General features: G+C 44.7%; 1 protein-coding gene across 3 annotated transcripts in view; it reads left to right on the plus strand.

The window, feature by feature from the left end:
- The window catches only part of dpyda.1 (dihydropyrimidine dehydrogenase a, tandem duplicate 1), a 149,662-nt gene that overhangs the window by 19,778 nt on the left and 106,411 nt on the right, over positions 1 to 23,473 (plus strand). For all 3 annotated transcript variants that reach the window (XM_031583900.1, XM_031583901.1, XM_012815221.2), the window contains exons 3-4: positions 5,060 to 5,142; positions 19,623 to 19,710. In XM_031583900.1, the coding sequence (XP_031439760.1) occupies positions 5,060 to 5,142; positions 19,623 to 19,710 (171 nt within the window). The remainder of the gene's footprint in view (positions 1 to 5,059; positions 5,143 to 19,622; positions 19,711 to 23,473) is intronic.

Raw genomic sequence — 23,473 nt, forward strand, 5'->3', positions numbered from 1 at the left:
CGCAATGGCTTTTTTTTTGTGTGTGCTGCAGGTCGCAAAAGAGGCTTGTTTCATTTTTTGCTATGATTTTTTTTTCTTAACTGACGTTAAGTAGATTTCCTTAAGTAATTTAACCATGTCTGCTTGGGTCTTGTGCGTGACGCGGGGACCTTGGAGTCTAATCTTGATGGTTTTTTTTTTGTTTTTTTTTTCTCTTTTAAAGCGTTGCCTGACGCCACGGCTTTAGCTCTCCACTGGTGATTTTTCGGAGAAGTGCCCCTCGGAGAGAGAGGGAGAGAGAGGGAGAGAGAGAGAGACAGAGAGAGAAAGAGATGTGTCACATCACTATGCCTAATGGCTCATATTAATCACACTTATTTGCAATGAAAATTCATAACGCACGCCGGGAACGTTAATCTTGGGTGTTCTGGCCCGGACTGCCATGAATATTTAAGAAGCTCAGGCCTCAAATCGCTACCTTATGCTCGGGGTCACTGAAGTGCGAAAGGAACCTACTTGACACAACACAAGAAAACCATGGTTGTTACCTGCCACATTGTTATGGAGGGACATCCGATTTAGCAGGTGAAACGCATACTAAACAAAGTCTTAAGAGCTGTAATGGTAGGGAGAGAAGGGAAGGAAAGAAGCATCTGGACTTCTGGACGCTGCTGTGCGTGGTTAGGGAGTGTGTAGGTGGAGCCGACACTGAATACCAATGGCGGGAGGAAGGTGAACAGTTCACAAGATCCTGGCCTCTGTGTGGTTCACTGGAGCACCTGTGCACAAAACACACAAACACATATGCTCACACGCGCACACACACAATCATCTACACACATGCGCGCACACACATGCGCGCACACACATTTACACACACACACACACACACACAATAACCTCCACGCACACACAATCACCTCCACGCACACACACACACATACACACAGACACACACTCGCACACACACGCACACACAAACACACACATACACACACACACACACACACACACACAGATGAAATTAAATTATTGCTGTTGCTGCTGGAAACAAAGTTGCCTGTCTCCCAGCAAGTGGTGAGGGAAAGGAAACCCACGCAAATCATTTGCGCAACGTCTCCTCGCCTACCTCTCCCAGACGCAATCTTTTTTGTGTCACCCGCCAGCCCGGAAACCCACAGCAATAATTATCAATTTCCATACGATTGTGTTTTATTGCTCGAACAGCATAAAACAAAACATTTGTTAATGCCGTTCAATTAAATAAAGGGTCCGCAGAGCAGGACGGACGCCGCGAGGATTCAATTTGAACGTCGGCGCCTCGCGTTTCATCCGTAATCATGTAAATGGGATGTCAATAAGAATCGTCAAGCTCGCCTCTTAGAGCTCAAATGCTCAAAAAGCGATTCTCCCACTTTCTGTTCCTCTTTTCCCCCCCACATTTCTGAATGGCGCTGGGTTGCCTTCCTGTGTTGTGTTGCAATATGTGTAGGATTTGCAATAACAGACAACTGACGTTACGTCCAGACATTTTGCATTATGTTTTCTCATTTAATGTGCAGAAATCATCAGCAGAGTTAATTTGCTGATCTTGAAAACCGTCTCTGTGCTCCAGTGTCCAGTAATCACTCCAACAAAAACATGTGCACATCTCTAACATTAGGCCATTGCACTGGTAGGCATAGTTACTGTGACCGTGGTTACATGGATTCGAATAACTGGCTTAGTCGGACTGAAATCGAATTATCCGTTTCATGTAAACACCTTTGTCCGACTATGTGCGGCTCGACTACGATACGACTAACACCCCTGGATAACTCGATCCGATCCAGTTGATAGTTCGACTATTGCGGCATGTAACGGTGAATTGGATAAGGAACTGGACTTTGCGTCTTTGCGCATGCTTGAGATCCCGCCGCCCTCCTCCCTCCCTCCCTGCCAGGTCGTGACCCGGAAGACGAAAGAGACGATAAGTTGTCTCAACTGTTCATACTAATGACACGTTTATTTATGAATATCCTGCAGACTGTCTCACAAGCTTATTCTTGTTGATTATGAACAAACAAAACAGAAGAGATCCGAAGATATGAGCACCTTTAGAACCCCTCCCTAAAAACGTATAAGGATGTTCAAATTACGATACTTATGTGGTGCCACTGTGTTGACAAAAACGTTGACTGCGACTGTTTGGACAGAACACGCTAATTCACCGAACAAATACTTTCATATTAATTTCCCACCACTTGTAATTCATGTCATCCATTCATATCGATGTGAATCAATCAATACTAATACAACTTTAACTGTGATGTGTTTTTGTTTCATTTCACAACGTATTTACTGTATAATCAACGATAGCAGGTGCCCACTTGTAAACAGTCCACATTTTATTTGCTTAAAACACACAGCAGTACTGTCAAATCAGAAAGCAAATCAGCTGTCATTAGGCTATTACCTGACCAAATACCTTTCAAACTCGGTGATAGTATTCACAACTAATTTGTTCTTCATTCTATCAAATATGATGAAGTGTGGTCCGCCAATGGCCCGTAATGGTCAGCGACGGCCAAAAGTAAATTATTGCGACATTTCTAACATACAACTCAGAACGAAGAGAACACAGCCAGTAGTAGCCTAATCTAATAAAGAGTTGCCTAATCTATGAACAAGGTCATGGATTGGTGGCTTAAGACAGGAACTATGAAAAGAAAATTAAATGAGAAAGCCTCTGACACAGACAAGGAGAAAGTGGTTCAGCCTCATTGGGCATTATCTCGCCGCGGAGTTGCATTCAAAACAGCGTGTTTTTCTCCCGCTGAGACAGCAAGATGATAACTAAGCTATATTCTGTGTTGTGTGACGTTGGATAATGACAGCTCTTAATTATGAAAAGTTGACTACTAGGATGGCTGTATTAATGCCAGTGGGCTAGCCTACTGTTGGTAGTGAAATACTGCGGTCGGTATGCGCATCGTTGTGTTTTGTGATGTCTGTCTGAGTGTGTGATGGGAGTATGAGGCTGTGAGCGAACTATAGTTTGTAACATAACCAAGTCACGCATGGAGCAGGGTTCCAGATGCTTTGCCTTGCGCATTGTCATATCTATAACTAGTCTACTGGTACGTACAAAAGGAGAGCCCACCCGCGAAAATCATGTGTGCGCTAACAATTGTCTGGCGCCAGGTCTTGGGTAGGAGGCATGTTGTTCCGGGGATATTTAGTTAAATGGTCCGCAAATTTTTTTTTATTGGCTAAGTGGTCCTTGGTCTGAAAACATTTGAGAAACACTGCTTTATAGACAATAACGATCATACACTCCCATTGCACTCAAACAACCACACTCAAATGAGGAGATATTGTATCAATTAGCCTATTAAGTATTGTATTGTATTGTATTGATTGCACAGAGTTCAACGTTACAGCAACATAACTTTGCTCCGGTCGCTAAATCTGATATATCCGTGTGCATCATCGCTCTCGCTCTGCCACACCCGCCCTGTAACCTACGTGTTTATACATTATAGAAGCAAGACCATTATATTTTAACAAATCACGGAAGCGTGGTATATTTGTTATGGCTTTTTATTAAACACTAAAACACAACACACTGTCAAAATGGCACGGGCTTTATGCCCTGGTGCAAGTTACCACGAACAGACTGTGCTACCGTCACCCACCTGTATAACCTCTGTCCCAACACAGAACAACGACATGTACTTAGAACGGTAAGGAACATATAGGGAACATCGTTGAGCGCTAGTGCATCACATTGAGTATAACAGTATGCGCCCGCCGCACGGCATTATGGGGCGACTATGCCGGCACGTTACAATATTAACATTAGATGGGGGACTGGAATGAAAATGTGACCTGGAATCATAGTGCGAAAATAGACCTGTCAGAGAAGGAACACCTGGCGATTCTCTCGCCTTTTATCTTTCACCTTTGAATAATGTAACTTATAAACACGTCGGCCGGCAGAAACAAACAAACAACGCGATGGACAACCCAAGAGGCAACACTCATTTCTGGACCGATGAACAGACGCGATTCATGCTCAATCAACTGTTGTGTTGCTGTTGGTAGCATAGACATATATATGTTTATGGTTGGTAGTGGTGAAGAGGTCAAGCGGAAACGGCTGTATCACCACTAGTTGTAATGAAAACAGCGCCACCTATCGTATAGGATATGACATGCTTTCGGCCAATGATTCGATTTATTCACTGCCATGTATATTGGGATAATAGCAGTTGGCCCAAAAGATAGCATAGTCCGACTAAGCAAAGATTCGAATTATACCATCATGTAAACACACTGAGTGTAAGCAGCAACAGGACTGCGTAGTTACATTGAATTGCTTATTACAGATAATATTCTTCCTTAGTTTATTATTGTCTCTCTGTGTGTCTGTGTGTCTGTGTGTGTGTGTGTGTGTGTGTGTGTGTGTGTGTGTGTGTGTGTGTCTGTGTGTGTTTATCTGCAACTGGTGGATAGCGAGGCCATCAGTGCAAATCGTCTGTGAGACAGTAGCGGTGGGGCTCGGTCCAGCCTCGTGCTCACCTCCGGGGGTCAGGGGAGATGGAGAGGGCCATCGCCATGACAACAGCACACTGGCCACCTTTTAAAGAGAGGGGGGGTTGGTTGTTCTGGGGGAGTGGACATTTTGTTCCAGCTACTCAAAGTTAACAGATTCATTCTCAATGAATTCTGATCTCTTTGGGATTGCCAGGGCCATTATTTGGATGGGTTATGATTCTGAGAAATGGAAGTAAATGCATATTGAACGGAAAAAAGGTCTGATTGATGCTATTTAAAATGAGGCCCTTAAAGGCCATGTTCTCGGTTTGATATAATCATACATGTTCGCAGCATAAGCGCATTGACGCAAACAAATAAGAGCCCACTCAGATAGAGACACAGACGAACACACACACAGATAGAGACACAGACGAACACACACAGGAACAAAAACATAAACATAAAGTGCCCCGGGGTTTACATTCTCCTCCCTCTCTTACTGACTTTTTGTCCTCTTCTCTCTCTCTCTGTCTCTGTCTGTCTCTCTATTTCATGGCAGAGTTGCGTGGAGCTGGAGAACAATTTTGATGACATCAAACACACAACGCTGAGTGAACGTGGAGCACTTCGGGAAGCAGTGAGGTAAGGCTCGGGTCACCATGGCAACAGTCACAGATGTGGCAAAAGAGTCAGGCATGGGAGGGGTAGATGTGTGTGTGTGTGTGTGTGTGTGTGTGTGTGTGTGTGTGTGTGTGTGTGTGAGAGAGAAAGAGAGAGCATGCACAGAAGACACACAGAGAGAGAGAGAGAGAGAGAGAGAGGGGGGAAGTCATTCTTCATTATTGGAGGAACAAATGAGTTTATTGCCAGCGTTCAGCCTGGCTCTCGGAGGTATTCATTTGTCGGCACCAGAGCACAGTTAGAACTCTGGGCCCTTTCCCTAGCCCTCAGGGTCCGACTGGTGCTTCACGGGTGCCCCAGGCCCGCTAACACGTCAATGTTTAATTTGTCCATCTGCAGTGTTTTATGGCTGCCCTGAGAAGATATTAGAACACACCGAAGCTCCTTTCTGTTGTGCTGTCAGGGGTCTGTCATTGTAGATGTTTTTGTGCTCTCCTTTCATCCTGAGGAACTTTCCTCCGTGGTAAACACATGCGTGTAATTACACATACGCTGAACAGCGCCATATTTCATATGGATTCACTCATCTGCGCTGACAAACACAACCCGGAAAGATCCATGACTGAAATTGCGCTAAGCACAATTTAACTAACCATCAGTGTGGAGCATATGTTAGCTTTGCCTCCGAGCTGCCCCCCCCTTCTTCTCCTTCTCCTCTCCTCCTCCTCCAATAATCAATAAATGAAATGAGTTTCTTTCTTCATCCATTTTCCTCCCATTGATGTGGAGTACAAGCAGTATTATGGAGGTCGGCATGGAGATGATGGAGAACCTGAAGCGTGCCGCCGTTTGAAAAATCTCGCCTAATCTCCTTAGCCTCATTATAAAAAGAGAGAGAAGGATTACAGTGAACTGCATGTAAATGAATGTAATTCCTAGTGAAATTTAAACAGCTCGCAGATAAATACATCATCAGGGAGACACAAACATCATCAAAATAGCAATTAATTGAATTCCCTTCATGAAGAATTGTCTGTTATTTGCTAGAATTACGACTGCCTTCAAAGTGATAATTGGCTGGATCGGTGGATCTTACTGTGTTTGCGTGTGTGTGTGTGTGTGTGTGTGTGTGAGTGAGAGAATGAAGATTATGACACAAGCACATACACTCACACAGACAGCCACTCATGCAAAAAAAAAAAAAGGAAGAGGGAGACAGGGTGACACGCCAGTGATGAGAGATGGAAAGAAGAACCCACAAGAAACAAGAAACCCACAGCATGGCACATAAAAAAGTCAGCCTCGCTGGCGACGTTGTGATATTCCTCCCCATATAACTGCCCTCCCGCTGCGCGGAGCAACAAAAAAAAATGATGAAAGATTCAGGTTCCCTAAATGCTATTAATGTAAAACATCAAAGCAGCAAGTGGGCGCCTTCATCGGCGGAATGATCACAAGAAGGCACAGGCTGAGTGTCGTGGTTCTCACTCAGCCAGCAGGAAGTGGAACTCTGACATTTGGCTTCATTAGGCAGGGGAGGTGGAGCATAGACCCCCCCCCCCCCCCCCTCCATCCCCCCCCCGTAACCACTATGCATCAGTTCAGCAGTTTAGAGAAAGACAGAGAGAGCAAGAGAAAGAGAGAGAGAGATAGAGAGTCTAGAACTTTCTAAAGACGCTTTGAGACGTGTCACCTTGGCAGGGGATCTTCCCATGTCTTGCCTTTGTAGCGTCCGTATACATGCCTATATGTTCCATTGCTCATCCCTCCCCCGACTGTTGTTTTGACATTTTGCCTGCAAAGGTAAGCCGAACCGAAGACACATTTGGTGGTCAGACTATTTGCCTGAATGCCTCCTAGAGAATACTTGACATATTTGCCAGTGTCATAAACACAGAATCGTGTGAAGTATTTATCCCATCAACATGATGAATCATAAACCGTGTAGCATATGTGGAAGGACCGCCACCTTTAAACCTGTCACGACTTGATACAGGCATACTAGTGACCAGAATTGTAACAGCTGAACAGTGTGGTAGGCAGTACAGCAAACAATGTTTCTGGTGTTTGTGTAAGAAAAGCCTTGTTTTTCTTCACTCAGAGGTGTTGGAGAAGCACAGCTCTCAGGCGAAGCAGATAGAAGCATAAGCGAGGGAGAGGAGGGGAGAAAGGGCGACGCACGGAGGAAGGTTACTCTTCCCATTTGTTTTTTTTTTTGTTCCAGGTGGTTCCATTCCTAATGGCTGCAATACAGGCCTACGACACGACTTTAATTGCTTGACTTAACAAGGTTAGCCACACTTTGCTGGTTTGCGTGCCGCACAAATCACGTTCCTGGACATTCGAAATGAATATCCATAAACCTCATCTCACCGTGGCGGCAAAAAAAAAAACGAGCAAGCGCTCGTGAATGAAGTGTTGCAATAACGTCAATAATGTATGAGAGAAAGTGGTGATTTCTGTAATAATCTCGCTAGTTTTTGCAGCAGTATGTCATCCCCTTTCATACATGCAGTACTATCACAATAGTAGGCACACTATCTCGGAGGTCGTATTGGCACTAAAACTATACAATTCCCGTGGGTGTCGTGGACCATAACCGTGAAAATATCCAGAAGTTAAACTAATAATGAAACATTCTGAAATATTTTAGGTTTCAAGATTGTTAGTGTGTGCTGTGTATTTCCTCAGCGGGGGGGGGGGAGCTTCTAGAATGATCTAAGCATATCTAGAGAGAGTTCCTTGGGAATAACAAGCGCTCCTAGTATTGCCCGAGTCTCCTATTGCTACTGATTGGAGGAGGCCAGCTGTCTTTGGGAGGAGTGACACCGGGGGTAAATCTCTCTCATCCACCCTGCTGTGTGTCTTAGTAAGCCAGCAGTGACCAACAATCTCATACACACACACACACACACACAATTCCTGAAAGTCCACTAATTACATCATTGACAGTGCGTGTCAAGATATGCCCTCCCATCCCTACTGGCCTAGTTTCAGACTAGAAGAGCACAGAGAAATGGAATGAGAGAAAGAGAGAGAGGGATAGAGAAGGAGAGGGATGGAGAAGGAGAGTGGGAGATACACAGACAGACAGGGGGACAGACATACAGAGATTGGAGGGTGGGAGTGTGTAAGGAGCGAGAGAGACAGAGAGACAGAGAAATAGAGAGAGAGAGAGACATAGAGACATAATAATTACAGATAAAGATGAGGATAGGAAGGCAGACAGTTGGAAGGCACGAATAACTGAAGGAAACGGTGATATAATGAGCCGGGGAAAGGAGGGGAAAAAACTATGTTGAGAAGAGAGGGAAAAAAGTTGTCTGAGAGACTGACAGGTGAAAGGAGTAGAGGGAAAAAAGGAAAGAGAAAAAGAGGGAGAAAGTGACTCAGAAAAAGAGAGAGTAAAGGGGGGCACCTGTTAGCAGTGTCTATCAGTCTAAAGGTTTTTTCTATCACTAGCCCGAACAGCAGAACTCCTCAGAGAGGGCAGAGTGCGCTTAAGGAGTGCTGCTGCTGCTGTGTGCTCTCCCACAGAGAAGCACTGGTCTGGGGATGTGCACCGCCCAGGTGTGTGTGTGTCTGTGTGTGTGTGTGTGTGTGTGTGTGTGTGTGTCTGTGTGTGTGTGTGCGTGTGTGTGTGTGTGTGTGTGTGTGTGTGTGTGTGTGTGTGTGTGTGTGTGTGTCATGCGGGTCAGTCAGAGGAATTCAGAAGGGTTGCTGTGTGCGGGTGCGGTGGAGCCATTAGCTGCCTCTCTATCTGGGCAACAGCTAATGAATTCCACGTCATGCTCCCCTCGCACACCACTGAATATTCCTTTGAACCAGTTAACAGACGATCCACCTACACGAACACACACACACACACACGTACACACACGTACACACACGTACACACACGTACACACACACACACACACACACACACACACACACACACTTAAGCCTAGTACAACATCTTTGTCTGCGCCGAAAAAAGGAATGAAGGACAGAAGAAGGAATGAACATGAGAAAATGCGCATGCATACTCACACAGACACACACACACACACACACACATACACACACACACGTACACACACACACACACACACGTATGCACAGACACACACACACACACACCACACATAGACACACACACACTCACCCACAATCACAGTCACACATATATGCACATACACACTCACACTGCCCAGAGGTCAGGCATTCACCTTTTATATCAGCCACCTCCACCACACGCACGCACACACACACACACACACACACACACACACACACACACACACACACACACACACACACACACACACACACACACACACACACACACACACACACACACACACACACACACACACACACCTCCAACTCTCAGCACTGAGTGATGACCCCCTGCGCCCCTTAAACGAAAGCTAATGGCTCACAGGCGCCGTGGACCATCCGTCTGCCTCCCGCTTTGCTCTCACCCCGCACCCAGATTGCCGCCACTGATGCAGTCATAGAGACAGGCCTGAGCCGTTAGTCTAAACCATCCCCACCCCCGCCCCCACCCCCAGCACCAACCTCCACCTCCAGCCGCAGTGTGCTCTGAGGTGACTGATGGAGTCGCCACAGAGAACCGTTGCCCCAGAAGCATCCTGGGCCACTCGGAATGGCCACATGAATTTCAATTGGATTTTAAAGATGGGAGAGAGAGGAGGTTGGGCGTGGGTCGGTGGTGGTGTGGTGAGGAAGAGCCTAAGACCTTGGAGAGGACTTTGAATGACCTTTGAGAGGGTGGTCATTTCATTCTTTATATTTATTTTTTTCATTTGTGTCATCCGTCCTATACCAACATCCCTCGCCAGACTAGGCGGTAGGAGAAGGCACAATGGGGATGGGGGGTGGGGGGGGTGGCATCTTTTCTCATTTCCCCCAAAATGGCATATCACACAATAAGGACATTAAGCAGAAACTTTATCCAGTGCAAAGATAGCTTCTAGTCAAACACCAGGTATTTATTTATTTATTTATCAGCGCTTATATGTTTTTTTAATCCAATCCCAGAGTTCTGGCCCGCAGGGGATAGCTCCAAATGCCTTTTCCAAGCTCGTGACTGTCATAACTATTATTATGTCAAATGACATTTTAAGCTGAAAATGGTCAGCGTGAATGGTGCAGCATATTCCCGCAGTGCAAAAAAAAGAAAGAAGAAAAAACCCTTCCCCCTCCAAATATCTCATTTGAATAGTGGGAAAAACATCTGTCGCAGATCGTGTTAAATGTTTTCACAGCATATGAAAGTCTCTCAGCATACTTTGCCATTACCATTCTGTGTATGTGCACACACTCTGAATTCACACAGTGGCCACGTCAAGCTCTGGGCTCTTGGTGGTCACACTGTAAGGGCACATATTTATCTCTGCCTACATCGGGATATGAATACAGATTTCAAGGGAACAAAGAGTAGAAGAAGATAAGAATCTCCCTTTTTTTCCTCTCCCTTTCTTTCTCGTTCGATCTCTCGCTCTCCTAGAGTGGCCCAGTGGGTCAGCTGTGTTCCCCTCTCTCTCTCCCTCTCTCTCTCTCTCTCTCTCTCTCTCTCTTCGTCCTCACCCTCCTCCTCCACTACTTTCTGTCTCTCTGGTCTTGCTGTGCTGTGATCAGCCCATTGCTATTGTCCTGCCGTGTGCCTCTGCTCATTATGGGAGAGCGGGGTAAGATGAACCAGTGGGGTATGTTGACCCATCACCTGTATCTGAGCAACCATACACATTTTTTTTGGTATGTGACCCTACATTTGGTTTGGCATTTTCCATTTTCATCCTGCGGTGGATGAAAGAACCATGTGGGTGAATTGGTAAACATCTTTTCACATTTTTTGGCATATGGGATATAGTCTTACATCAAAAGTAATTTATCTCAGTTTAAAAAGCTATATCGGATATCTTGATGAACTGACAGTGTGTAAAAACAGCTGTCATGTCACGTAATTCTAGAAGAGAAACAGATAGGGGCTCCATAGTCATGTGCTTGTAGCCCCTAGTTTTTGTTTACCTCATTGTGGATGACATAAAAGCATCACTTGTGTTTTGCCATTTTGAATCCCATTTTCCATCTTTGTATTTATATTATGTTTATAGTCTGAAAAGTTAGCAATTAGGCCAAACATACAGCTGAGAGTCTACACTGAAAGTGAAAAAATTATATTCTGTGAATGTTCCTCAAAATAATAGAAGTTTCATTCAATTTAAGACTTCCATGTCTATTTCTTAATCCTAGAGACTTGGCTAGATCCTAGAGATCTTAAGGTTTCAGAACTGTTGACAAATGAGTTGTGTCAGATTTGATTATTTAATAATTAGATTTAGAATTAGATTTTATAATCTGGTTGAGACGGTTTATCTCAGATGACTCAATTTACCATTGAGGCGAAGCAGGATCAACACAGGCACATTGTCTTCCAGTCCTCCTGAACCATCGTGACCTTGTGTTGTATTCATTAGTGTTATTTCTGGCTCATATTCCCTCGGCTACAGGTCGCCTTAAGTAAAAACAGCTCATCTTGCCTCACTCTCCCCTACTGTCACAGCCCTGCCAGGCTTCTCCTCTTCTCTGGCTGTGTTCCGATTCTACAGTTGTCCACTCACTCACTCACTATATAGATCAATCACTGTGTAGTTCACTATGTAGGGAATCAGATGGTAAAACAACCAGGAGATTTTGGACACTACATTCCAAAACATTCCATGCCCATATGTAACTTGCAGTGAATTGTGCACTGGAGAAAGACAGACTCTGTGGTAGTGTACATTGTTTGTACACTACAGTGTGCGGCACACAAGGGAGTTTTAAAGTGCACTATACAGTAAATAAAATATACAGCTGAGCATCCGACCAGCACTATAGAATGGCTGCTTCACTATGAAGTGGGCTATATAGTGGGCGAATGGCCGTTCCGAACATGGCTTCTGTGTGTTACCTGTGCCTCCTGCAGGTGGAGTTGGTGGAGGTGTCCTGAGCAATATAAGCGCCACTGCTCTCCCTCACCTCCATCCTCCATTACACATGCAGGTGCGCTACCCAAACTCGGGTCAGGGCGCCGATGCTAATTGTGGGATTGTGTGAGGATTTATCCCCCACTTCCCCTGCCCAGGCTCGCTGCTCTCTGCTATCCCCTGCAGTTAAGCCTGCTCCATTATCTGCCCATCACGGGCCCGAGCTGGGAAATAGCTCCATTACACGAGCAGTGCAAGATGACCCCGCTTCCAAAACTGCTGGAAGAAGTCAGAGGAGACTTCGAAAATGGAGAGGTTGTGTATGTAGGGGTGATGTTTTTGTGCGTGTATGCGAACTGTGTGTGTGTGCGTGTATGTGTTTGTGACTGTGTGGGTGGGTGTGTGTGTGTGTGTGTTTGTGACTGTGTGTGTGTGTGTTTAAAGACACCCCTGATTTAGCACTGTGATTAGAACAGATGGCTGTTTTTGATACGTGGCGGTGTTAACAAGGCCCGTGACACAGAGGAACAACAATTCATAAAAGTAATTGTGTGACATTTTGAAGTGTGTGTGTGCTGCTGCTGCTGCTGGACTGGTGGGATGGGGGAAGGGGAAGAAACGTGATAAATGTGACATTTTCTTTCAAATGGGGGGTGATTAAAAATCCGAGCGTTGTTGTAATTTTCATCTCCTAGGTCGGTATTGGACGTGCAGTGTCTGGAGAAGTGGGTTTAATTGGTGGAAACTTTGGGGTCTCTTTGAGCAATTAAGATGATGGCTGGGACCTGTATGAAGGAACATGTTCATTTAACCCGCCTGTCTCCACTGTCAAACCGTACATCCTCCCCGCACCTGCCGTTACCATGGCAGCCATGCATTAGGCTCCGTTTAGACGAGGAGCCTCGGAATCCTGGAGAGGAAGGATTGTCAGCTCAAGTGTCTGTCGGTCTGTCTGTCTGTCTGTCTGTCTGTCTGTCAGCGGAGTGCTTTTCTTTTTATCCCCAGTCCTCTCTGCTTCGTGTAGCTGGCTGGGTCTTGCTGTTGTGGCTGGTATGCAGAGGGCTACAGTGTGATGGTAGACAGAGGGCTACAGAGGGAGGAGAGGGCTGGGAGGTGATGCTAGATAGGGAGGTGATGCTAGATAGGGCTGCAGTGAGCTGGTAGACAGAGGGCTAGAGAGAGGTGATGGCTAGGAGGTGATGGTATGCAGAGGGCTGGAGAGAAGAGAGGGCTGGAGAGAGGAGAGGACTGGAGAGAGGAGAGGACTGGAGAGAGGTGATGGCTAGGAGGTGATGGTATGCAGAGGACTAGAGAGAGGAGAGGGCTGGAGAGAGGAGAGGACTACAGAGAGGAGAGGACTACAGAGAGGAGAGGGCTGGAGAGAGGAGAGGGCTGGAGAGAGGAGAGGGCTGGAGAGAGTTGAAGGCTGGAGAGAGGAGAGGGCTGGGAGGTGATGGTAGACAGGGCTACAGTGGGCTGAAGGGAGTGTTGGGATGGCTGACTGCTGGCCCCAAGCCTCAGCCACTGACAATCCTCTGACAACTATGGGTGTACATGTATTAAAAGGGGGCGTTTGTGTCCACACACACACACACACACACACACACACACACACACACACACACACACACACACACACACACACTCTCTCTCTCACGTGCTCACTCATTTGATGGTGGTGGTGGGGGAGTGATGGCTCGACCAACTGCAGCAGATCACAGGCTGTGTCCCTACCCCCTCTCTCAGTCTCTTTCCCTCTCTATCTCCCCCTCTCTCTCTATCTAGTGCTCAACATTTCTTTACTATCATGTCCCTCTATCTTCTCTTGCTTTCTCTTTTTTCTCTGTGTCCCCCAAACCCACCTCTCCTCTTTGAAAATGTGGGACGTTGGGGCTTGCTTTTGTTCCTATTGTGTGCAGCTGTTAGATATGTTCTCCTGATCCTGGATATCCCACGCTTGTGTATATGAATGTGTGTTAGCATGTGTGTTGTGCATTTACACACTTAACTGTGTGTGTGTGTGTGTGTGTGTGTGTGTGTGTGTGTGTGTGTGTGTTGGTGTGTGTGAGAGAGAGAGAGAGCGCGGAAGTGCAAGTATGTTGGTGCATGCGTGTGTGTGTGTGTGTGTGTGTATGTGCCTGTGTGTGTGTGTGTGTGTGTGTGTGTGCCTGTGTGCGTGTGTGTGTATGTGCCTGTGTGTGTGTGCCTGTGTGCGTGTGTGTGTGTGTGCCTGTGTGTGTGCGTGTGTGTATGTGTATGTGCCTGTGTGTGTGTATGTGCCTGTGTGTGTATGTGCCTGTGTGTGTATGTGTATGTGTATGTGTATGTGTGTGTGTGTGTGTGTGCCTGTGTGCGTGTGTGTGTGTGTGTGTGCTTGCTCGCTCATGCCCCTGATCCCTGGGCGGCCCTCAGCAGGGCGGCTTTGACAGCTCCTGACGGTTCCTGTGGCAACCTCGGCGAGGGCGGCGGTGCTGTAATCTCAGCTCACCTGCCTACGATTTCCCGCCAGGCTCCCCCGATCCGTGCTGACATCATTAAGCAAGCATACACACACACACACACACACACACACACACACACACACACACACACACACACACACCCGTGCGCACACACACAGATGCACACAACAATGAATTCCTCCCCTTTTTTCCTTGTCACTCAAACGCTTATATTTGACTCCAGGTCAAGGCCATACATGTGCATTTCTGTTGGCGTTTACATGTATGTGAATTAAACGCAATTAAAATGAAATATTGATGTACTGCTCTCTCTCCCTTTGCACGCGTGTGTGCGTGTGTGCGTGTGTGTGTGGGTGTGTGTGTGTGTGCTTTTTTTTCAAGCTTAATCTTTAGTATTTGTGCTTATGTAAATGTTTTAATGGGACTATAGTTGCATACATAAACGCCAACGATGCACAAGAATGTGGATGTAGAAGTTCGACAATTACCCTGTTTGCAGTCTTCCATTTCTGAGAGAGTTGCCTTTGTGACTTTGTATTCTCTGAAGTCTCTCCCATAAAACTGAAGGCAGAAATACAAGGAATAAAAGGTCTCAACGCATCCGATTAGATTGATGTCATGTGAAAGCACAAAGTGAACAACTAAATTCTTTGACTTTGCACCAGCATGTTGACCAAAAAGAGGGCTTTCAATTGATGCTCATTGCCCAGGAGATTTTTTTTTGCGGCGATGTAGCCATTAAGGATATTTCCAGGCTGTTCTGTCTAGTGCATTTGCATACACTTATCTCTTGGCAGACTGGAGAGTGCAGCCTGACAGAAAGCAGTGAGGGAACAAAGCTATGCTTGGCCCTGTCGTAAAATGCATACCCCCCCCCCCCCCCCCCGCCCCCCTCACACACACACACCCCACTCCCACACACACACACGTCCCACCCACCATAGCTATATAGTCTAAACATTTTTATGCACACACAACACAACATAACTGCAGCTACCATTACCGGTAGCATTGTGCTGAGACTCATTGTGGAGCCAGTAATGTGGAGAAAAAGACTCAGACACAGACACAGGCACAGAAATGTAAACTAATGTTTGTACAAGTGTAGCACAAACATGGAGGCAATGTCCTTGTGATGCACCCTGGCCATTGATTCACGAGTAGAAAAATGAGCCTTGCACTCACCATTATTTCAAAAGGATTCAACGAGTGTTGCACTCCACAGAATAAGCCATAGTACACTTCAGCTTTCAACCTTTGAGGACAGAGGGTCCTCCAAGTCCAACTACTCCCTATCTAGCTAGATTTTGTGGATGTGTGCTGGTAGCTAATGTTGGCTCGTCTGTCAAAGTAACAGACGTAGTAACAAAGGAAAAGAAAAAAACTGAATGTACTGTTTATTTTTTTAAAACGCTCCTATCTGGATTTATGACTTAACCCCTTTGATCGTGGAACAATTTTGACCATTTAAAATATGGAAAAGAACTAGTGATAAGTAGATACATCTCCAGCCTGAATGCACTTTTAGCCAAGATTCAGTTTTGCGTGTGCACATGAGTGTGCAACAGACTGTTCATACAATACAACATTTTACATTTCATGGCTAATTAACAATTATGTTTCTGTAAGCCTCAGTAATTTACTACGTCATAACCTCCCATGATGACCGTAATTGTTCCATATACAACTGTGAGTGCTTAGAGTTCCGGTATTCATCTATTTAATTATCTTATGTATCTCTTCCCTGAGTAACACGAGGCCTTGGGGCCTGAGACCTGGGGCGGTCGCTCCGGCAACGAGTGTCGCTTCTCTTTAGTGGCACTGTTCCGCAGCCACCGCATGCTGACACAAACGATGCAGGCAAAAGATGTTTCAGGAGCCAATTCAGGATCGACTTCAGATCTTTAAAGTGATGCAAAGGCAAACACTGTGGCTCATTAGTGCTGTAAGACCAATAGCGTGACTAATCAAGGGGGGGTGGCCATTGATTTTTTGCTAAAAATATGCAGGTCTATTTTAAAAACTTGCAACCTCGATGCACTGTAGTTTTCCCTTCGAAAGTACTAAAAATTGCTCGTGGGAGAGCATTAAAATAGTGTGTTTGTTACTTATTTTTTTCTCATATTATTAAAGTCTAACTAATTCATGCCGGAGAAAAGCGTTTAAACAAAGAGGCTCGGAGGGCTGTGCTTTTAATGAAAACCCTGCTGCTTTCCCCCCATTGCTCTGCTGTTTGGCTCCATAATAACAGAAACAGGTGAATTACTAGATTAGCTACCTGCGCACTTTCCGAGGCCAGTTCATAATGCTGGCGGAGTACAGTCGCTGCACACACCCTTTAAATGGCTTCATTATTCGCAGCGAGCACAGAAGGATGAGAGGAGGGGGAAGAATTGCAGCCTGTGCTGTTTGGCTAATCAACAGCTCTTTCATTTTGAGCTTATTGGGTGTGTTGCTTTCTTTTTCCCTTTTTGTTTGTGGAGAAGAAAGTTTTTTTTTCTTTTTTTTTTCCAAGGAAAGAAAGAAAAACATCAACTGTGCTGTGGTATTATGGGTTTGCAGAAGCGGCAGGACTGTACCTAATGTGGTGAATTCAGAGGAAGACTGAGCTTTTAGTGTGTGTGTGTGTGTGTATGTGTGAGTGTGAGTGTGTGTGTGTGTGTGTGTGTGCAATTGCAGTGAAGGCTATGCCCGGCTGAATTGCTGTGACCTAGAGCAATTCTTGAACAAATAAGATTGCCTTTGTGTGTGCATTATTTTCTGTTGACATTCGCTAAGCACGCTAGCTGCTGGCCACGGGAGATAGATGAAGGCCCCCCAATAATGTGTCTGTATCATCCTGTGTGTCTTTAATGTTACCTTGAGAGGAGAGAAGAGAAAGGAGAGCGAGGAGGGGAGGAAAAAAAACCCAGAGACAATGGACTTCCTGTCTGTGGGAATTCAGCAAGGGGATGCTGTGACAGGGTGGGGAATAGGTTGTTTTACACCGACTTTTTTTTTTCTTTTCTCTCTCTCTCCATCCCGCCATTTTCTGTTTTTTTTTTTAATTTTTTTTTTTTACTTCTCACCTCACATAGCTCCAGTGTAGTGGGGAGGTTGGGGGTGGGTGGGTGGGTGGTTTTGGGGGGGGGGGGTCAGTCGTACTGTATGCCTTTGCTGCATCACTGGTTATTTTGTGAGAGGCAGTGGAGCAATTAAATGTGAATTAAAGTGACCTAATACCGAAATGGTCCTTAATGAGGTCCAGTTAGGTTAAACAGACCTGCACAATCGATATCATGTCATATATTATTTCATACATGAGCGAGGGAGAGAAAGAGAGAGAGAGAGAGAGAGAGAGCGAACAAAAGAGAGAGGTAGGCTATATGTCCACTAGCACTCGGCCACTGTATCAATTACACTAAGCTATGATAACAGGCGTGGCATCGGTTTTGCGTCCACCGAGCACTTATGCCTCTGAACCACACACACGCCTCTCCTCCACCACACCTCCCGTCTTCCATCTCATCTCTTCTCCTCCTCCTCCCCCTCTTCTCCTCTATCTCTCTCCCCTCTTCTTGGGCAAAGAACTGCAATATCCATTATGCTTTGGGCCATGGGATAATTTATTGTCAAATAAAAAAAAAATGAGTCAACAGTAATGTCACTTGATGATCAGCCACCCAGGTTTAATAAAACATTGGGCGGCTGTGCAGTCCTGTGCAGTGGCCAGCCGGCGTCCCTGCCAGTCTACCTGGCCGGCGCTCCGGGGTAATTACCTCCCCTGTCAGCCTGATAAGTGGTATTAATGGCGGGCCGGTGCACTTTAGTCCGGACTGAGCTTAGAGAATTGCAAGATGGGATTGTTACACGCGTCCAGCTGCAGAGTCTTTCTTTGTCCCTCTCTTTTTGTTTCTCTCTCTCTCTCTCTCTCCGAGTGTGTGTGTGTGTGTCTGTGTGTGTCTGTGTGTGTCTGTGTGTGTCTGTGTGTGTGTGTGTGTGTGTGTGTGTGTGTGTGTGTGTGAGAGAAGACAGACTTTACAGTTACCCTCACACCATCCCCCATCTCTCTTTTTCTTTTTTATGTGTGGCTACTGAATGACTCTCTCTCTCTCATTCTCTCTCTCTCCCTCATATTCTCTCTCTCTCTCTCTCTCTCTCTCTCTTGTTTTCTTCCCTCTCTCTCTGCTGTTCCTCTCCTCTTTTCTTCCTGCCTATCTCTTCATTCTTCTTTATCTGTTATGCCCCCTCTCATCTCCCCCTCCCTTCCCCTCCCCTTTCTCTTTTTTCTTCCTTCTGTAGAGGAGTATCATTCTTCTATTCAGCAGTATATCATCAGAGATGATCAGCAGACAACGTTTAGAACAGCTGGGTGTGTTTTTTTTTTAATGGATAATAATGACGGTGAACAAGAATTGAGAGCAAGGACCTCCTCCCTTGGCGGTGCAGGCACATGCATACACACACACACACACACACACACACACACACACACACACACACACACACACACACACACACACACACACACACACACACACACACACACACACACATTCTCAAAACCCCCACCCCAGTCCAGGTTTTGTCGTCATGCCCCAATCACACGCGTGCACACACAGGATTGAGACCGGCAAACAAGACACATCCATTTTGATTGTACATGAATATTTAATTTGCCTTCCCCCTAAATGATCCTATTCATCATTTAAAATTGGTATGTCATTGTCACCAATATGGTGTCTTCATGCGTCTTCCCTGTCAGCGGCGCCCTGGTGACGACATCCGTCTGCACAATCAAAAGCCGGCTGCACATCTCTGGGGAGCAACAAACATTATTTGCCCCCCCTCCTATACCCCTCATCCTCCTCCTCTCTGATGGATGCAGGCCTCACATTAGGGAAAGGGCAAGCCAGCCTCTTAAACAGATGCCTCAGCTCCACCTCCCGTGCTTTACCCCCCCACATCCCTCAAATGCAATACCTACTGCACATATGTCAAGGGGTTGCAGGACAATATTGGATGTTTTAATCTGTCACGTCATTCTCTGTTTCGGTTCAGTTTGTTCTTCTTGTATTGGTAGGTGCTTGAAATGCGCGGACGCTCCCTGCCAGAAGAGCTGCCCGACCAACCTGGACATCAAGGCCTTCATCACCAGCATCGCAAACAGGGTGACTGCCGCCGCCGCTGAGAGGATGTGTCTGTGACTGGAGCTGGAGCTGTGCTGTAGTATCTCATCTCTTACTCTTTCCAGTTAAAAGATACACATGTTTAAGATAATTATAAAGTCATATCATATCATCATACATCATATCATAAAGTGAAAAGCTATCATGTGCATACGTATTACGTATATATTACGTATATAGAAGATTTTGTAGCTGGCAATTAGCCAAAAAGATTTTGGTGTGAGTGAGCATCTCAATGATGAGATATAGAGTATGCCAATTATCTGTAGCATTAGATTTAGGATGGAAATGCACAAAGCATACCCATGAGAACTACATTCTACTCCATGCTCTGAACATATGACCAATTAGGCTAGAACAGTATACTATTTTGGAGTGAGATAATGTTTTAATCATTTAATAATGCCATGAAGTGCCCCCCCACCCCACCCCCCCTTAGAAAGCCTTTGCCCACAGTTCCATCTGTATGCAGAGATCAGCATATCTCCACTGGAGACTCTAATTATGCTCATTCAGGCTTCTGGTTAGTCCTTGTTGAGGAGAAAGCAGAGAGAGTGTGGTCATTAAGGTTTGACATACATCACGTCTGATCATGATCTCCTCCTCTTAGTCCTCGAAGACTCAAATGTAAGTGATGGCGTTTGAGATGTTTTTCGAAAATCAGAAGCCACACACCCAGCCCTGCACTAATTCAGCAATTCAGTACTGTACTTCAGTCAGGTTTCATTAAACACGTTGCTCTCGAGCCACCATCAAAATCCTTTAAAGTTAAAGTTTCATTTAATGTGTTAACTCTGAGACGTCCCTTTCATTTCGATCCCTTTGATGCAACCAGCAGCCATTTCGGGAACAACATTTGCCAGGCGTATATGGTATCGTAAAGGGTAAATATTCGCGCTGTTATTAATATTTGCATTTCATTCCCCTTATTTTCATTTTATTTCGTGGTATTTTCCTTCTCACTGTAATACAGTGTTGTGTGCGGAGATTAAAAATTGGACTAGGGGGATTTGGGCTGGATATATGAGTCTCTCTCTCTCTCTCTCCCTCTCTCTCTCTCTGCCGAGCTTCTCTTACACACTGCTAGTCTGATCACTCCCCCATGGTGGGAGGAAATATCATAAACCCATCAGTTGCATTCTTTATTTTATTTGATTTAAAGCAAAGGAAACTCATTAAAATTCAGATAGTGAAGATTTTTTTTCACTCCCATTTCATGAGATTCGTTTGATTCTTAGTCGTCTCTCTCCCTCTCTCTCTCTTTCTCTCTTTTCTTTTTTTCGTTCGTTTCATTTCACTGAGTATTTGCCTCGTCGGGTAACATCATATGAAAAAATACAGTGTCTTCACTCGTGCTCTTCCCCTTTGTGTCGCGCTGGCAGAGAGAATGTATCACAAGTATGTCTGTAGACTTTTTTTTTTAATTAATGGGCAGAAGTAATCCCCCTGATAGTCTTACTTGAGTGATGGGCAGCACAATTAAACAAGACTCCTATCTGCAGTTTCCTTTGCCGGCGCCGCCACTTCAGTGTCACACTCTTGCCTTTTGCCTTGAGTCTCTGAAAATGATGGGACTGGCGCCACCACGTCATTTGCTCATAATGTGCTGCCGTACAACACTACAGAGGTACAGGGAAATGCTGAGCCATGTAGGGTACTGTGTTTGATTTCTAATAGAGATTGAAGAGGAACGATCCAACACGCCAGAGAACTCTTGACTCTTTCAGTGAGCATTAGCGATACTCCGGACGATATTACAGTTTTACAATCATTTTCATACTTGTCCACTTTTTCTAAACTCTTCACACAGTGCGCTTTACAAACACGCACCTGAGCAAATCAGTCAACCTTTCGTGGAAAATGCACTACAACCACCAAAACACTTCACACTTCACTCAAAAGTGCTCTACCAGCAGGACTACTTTGTCACTCAAAATACAATTGACAAAAAACAGAAGCAACTTGAAGCATTTTAAAATGCATGTCATGTGTGCCATATCCTCTATTTTTGACTACAAAACAAGAAAAAGATCTAACACCTTTACTGTACATATTGTAAAATATAATTTTGAAATGCTGCAATATGCTTCATGACAGCTTTATGCTACAATTTCTGTGGGATTCTATAGCACAACAAAAATCATTTCTAGTACAGTAAGTGAAACAGCAACACAAGATACTACCACTAAAAGTCTACTGTAGCCTTAATGCTAATCCATGGTGTCCTCTATTTGGCATCAAATGTAATGAACTATGAAACTTACTGCAACATTGTCCCTTAGCTTGAGTCTTTAGAAAACAACCTTTCAAAACCCCCACACTCCGCAAATACTCCGCAAGCAGCTATCATAATAACAAGAACAAACTGTTCGACCTGTTGGATTGCCTGTCGTAATAATGTAAATACCACTAGCGCATGTGGTTAATTTACTGTAGTTTTCTTGGGTCACGTTCTCTCATTGATGGCCCATGACATAACTGGAAATATCTCTTCAGCGACAACTACATCTGTATTTTGTCTATATACATTTCAATCCAAATATTACCACTTTTGTATAGATGGTAACAAGGCTGTGAAAACAAAAACACTGAACACATTTCAGGATCAGAAAAATCTGAATAATGTATTATTTCAAGTGTATAGTTTCATTTGTTTGTCAAAATACAGTCTCAGCATAAATCCATCTACAGCGATCTATAGTAATTTTATCAGGCTTTGAAATGAAAGTTAAGTGTTTTGAAAAACTGCATGCACTCATTCAGAGTCCTTGCGTATGCAAGCAGCATTGTAAGAGGAAGTGGACAGAAGAACAGATTCATTGTTAGAGGAAGTGGACAGAAGAACAGATTCAAGTTTACGGTTTCTCTCGTTTGCTTAAACATGTGTCCACTGCACTCTGACGTCAGAACAGTTAACACACAGGCTGAAACTGCTGACTGACCAAAATAACTAATTTTGTTTGCACAATGCTCTAATACTTATAAAAACATTAAAAACATCCGACAAATCCCTCAAACGTGGTCACATTAATATATTCTTTAAATCTTTCAGCAAAATACAAAATACAGCTATCAGTATGAGCCGGTTCAACCTTATTTTGTGCTATGTGCCTGTGCCATTTGTTCATACTTTACAGATAGTTATAGTATGTTCCAGAAAAGCAAATATATCTCAGCATGTAATACTCTTTTCTCCTAAGATGATATGAAATAACAAGCCCTCCTGCACTCCACACCTGCACATTTTACACTTTTTTGAGATTCCCTGTTGAAATACTTTAAAAAAGAGAAATTTTCTAATTTTGAGTTTTCTTAATTTATTTTATTCTTTCCTTGCCAGTTGTTGGCTTTCTGTGCCGTGTCCTTGACATGTAAGACCAACACCAAGCATCTACACTAGACAGAGTCGGACATTCAACATGGTACAGCTTTTGTACTGCATTCTTTCTTCACCAAATAAACAATTTCACCAGGAATTTCACCAAAAATCAGATATACTCCTTTGACTTATTCCATACTTTTCAAACTCAGAAATGCTGAATACTGTAAATATCGTTCTCTCATCATGCCCCTTTGGCCTCTTTGACCCATGCTTGCATGATAGCAACACAGGTTTCTTCTTTCATAGATGGATAAGGACTGTTTGCTGAGTGAAGAGTTGTGCAAAGGAGTTTCACACAGGTGCATTAGAGATTTGTAATTATGGAAGTGGTATCTATCAGCTGTGAATAAAGTCCTTTTTGTT

This window comes from Clupea harengus, chromosome 17 (assembly GCF_900700415.2).
Source record: "Clupea harengus chromosome 17, Ch_v2.0.2, whole genome shotgun sequence".
NCBI lineage: Eukaryota > Metazoa > Chordata > Actinopteri > Clupeiformes > Clupeidae > Clupea > Clupea harengus.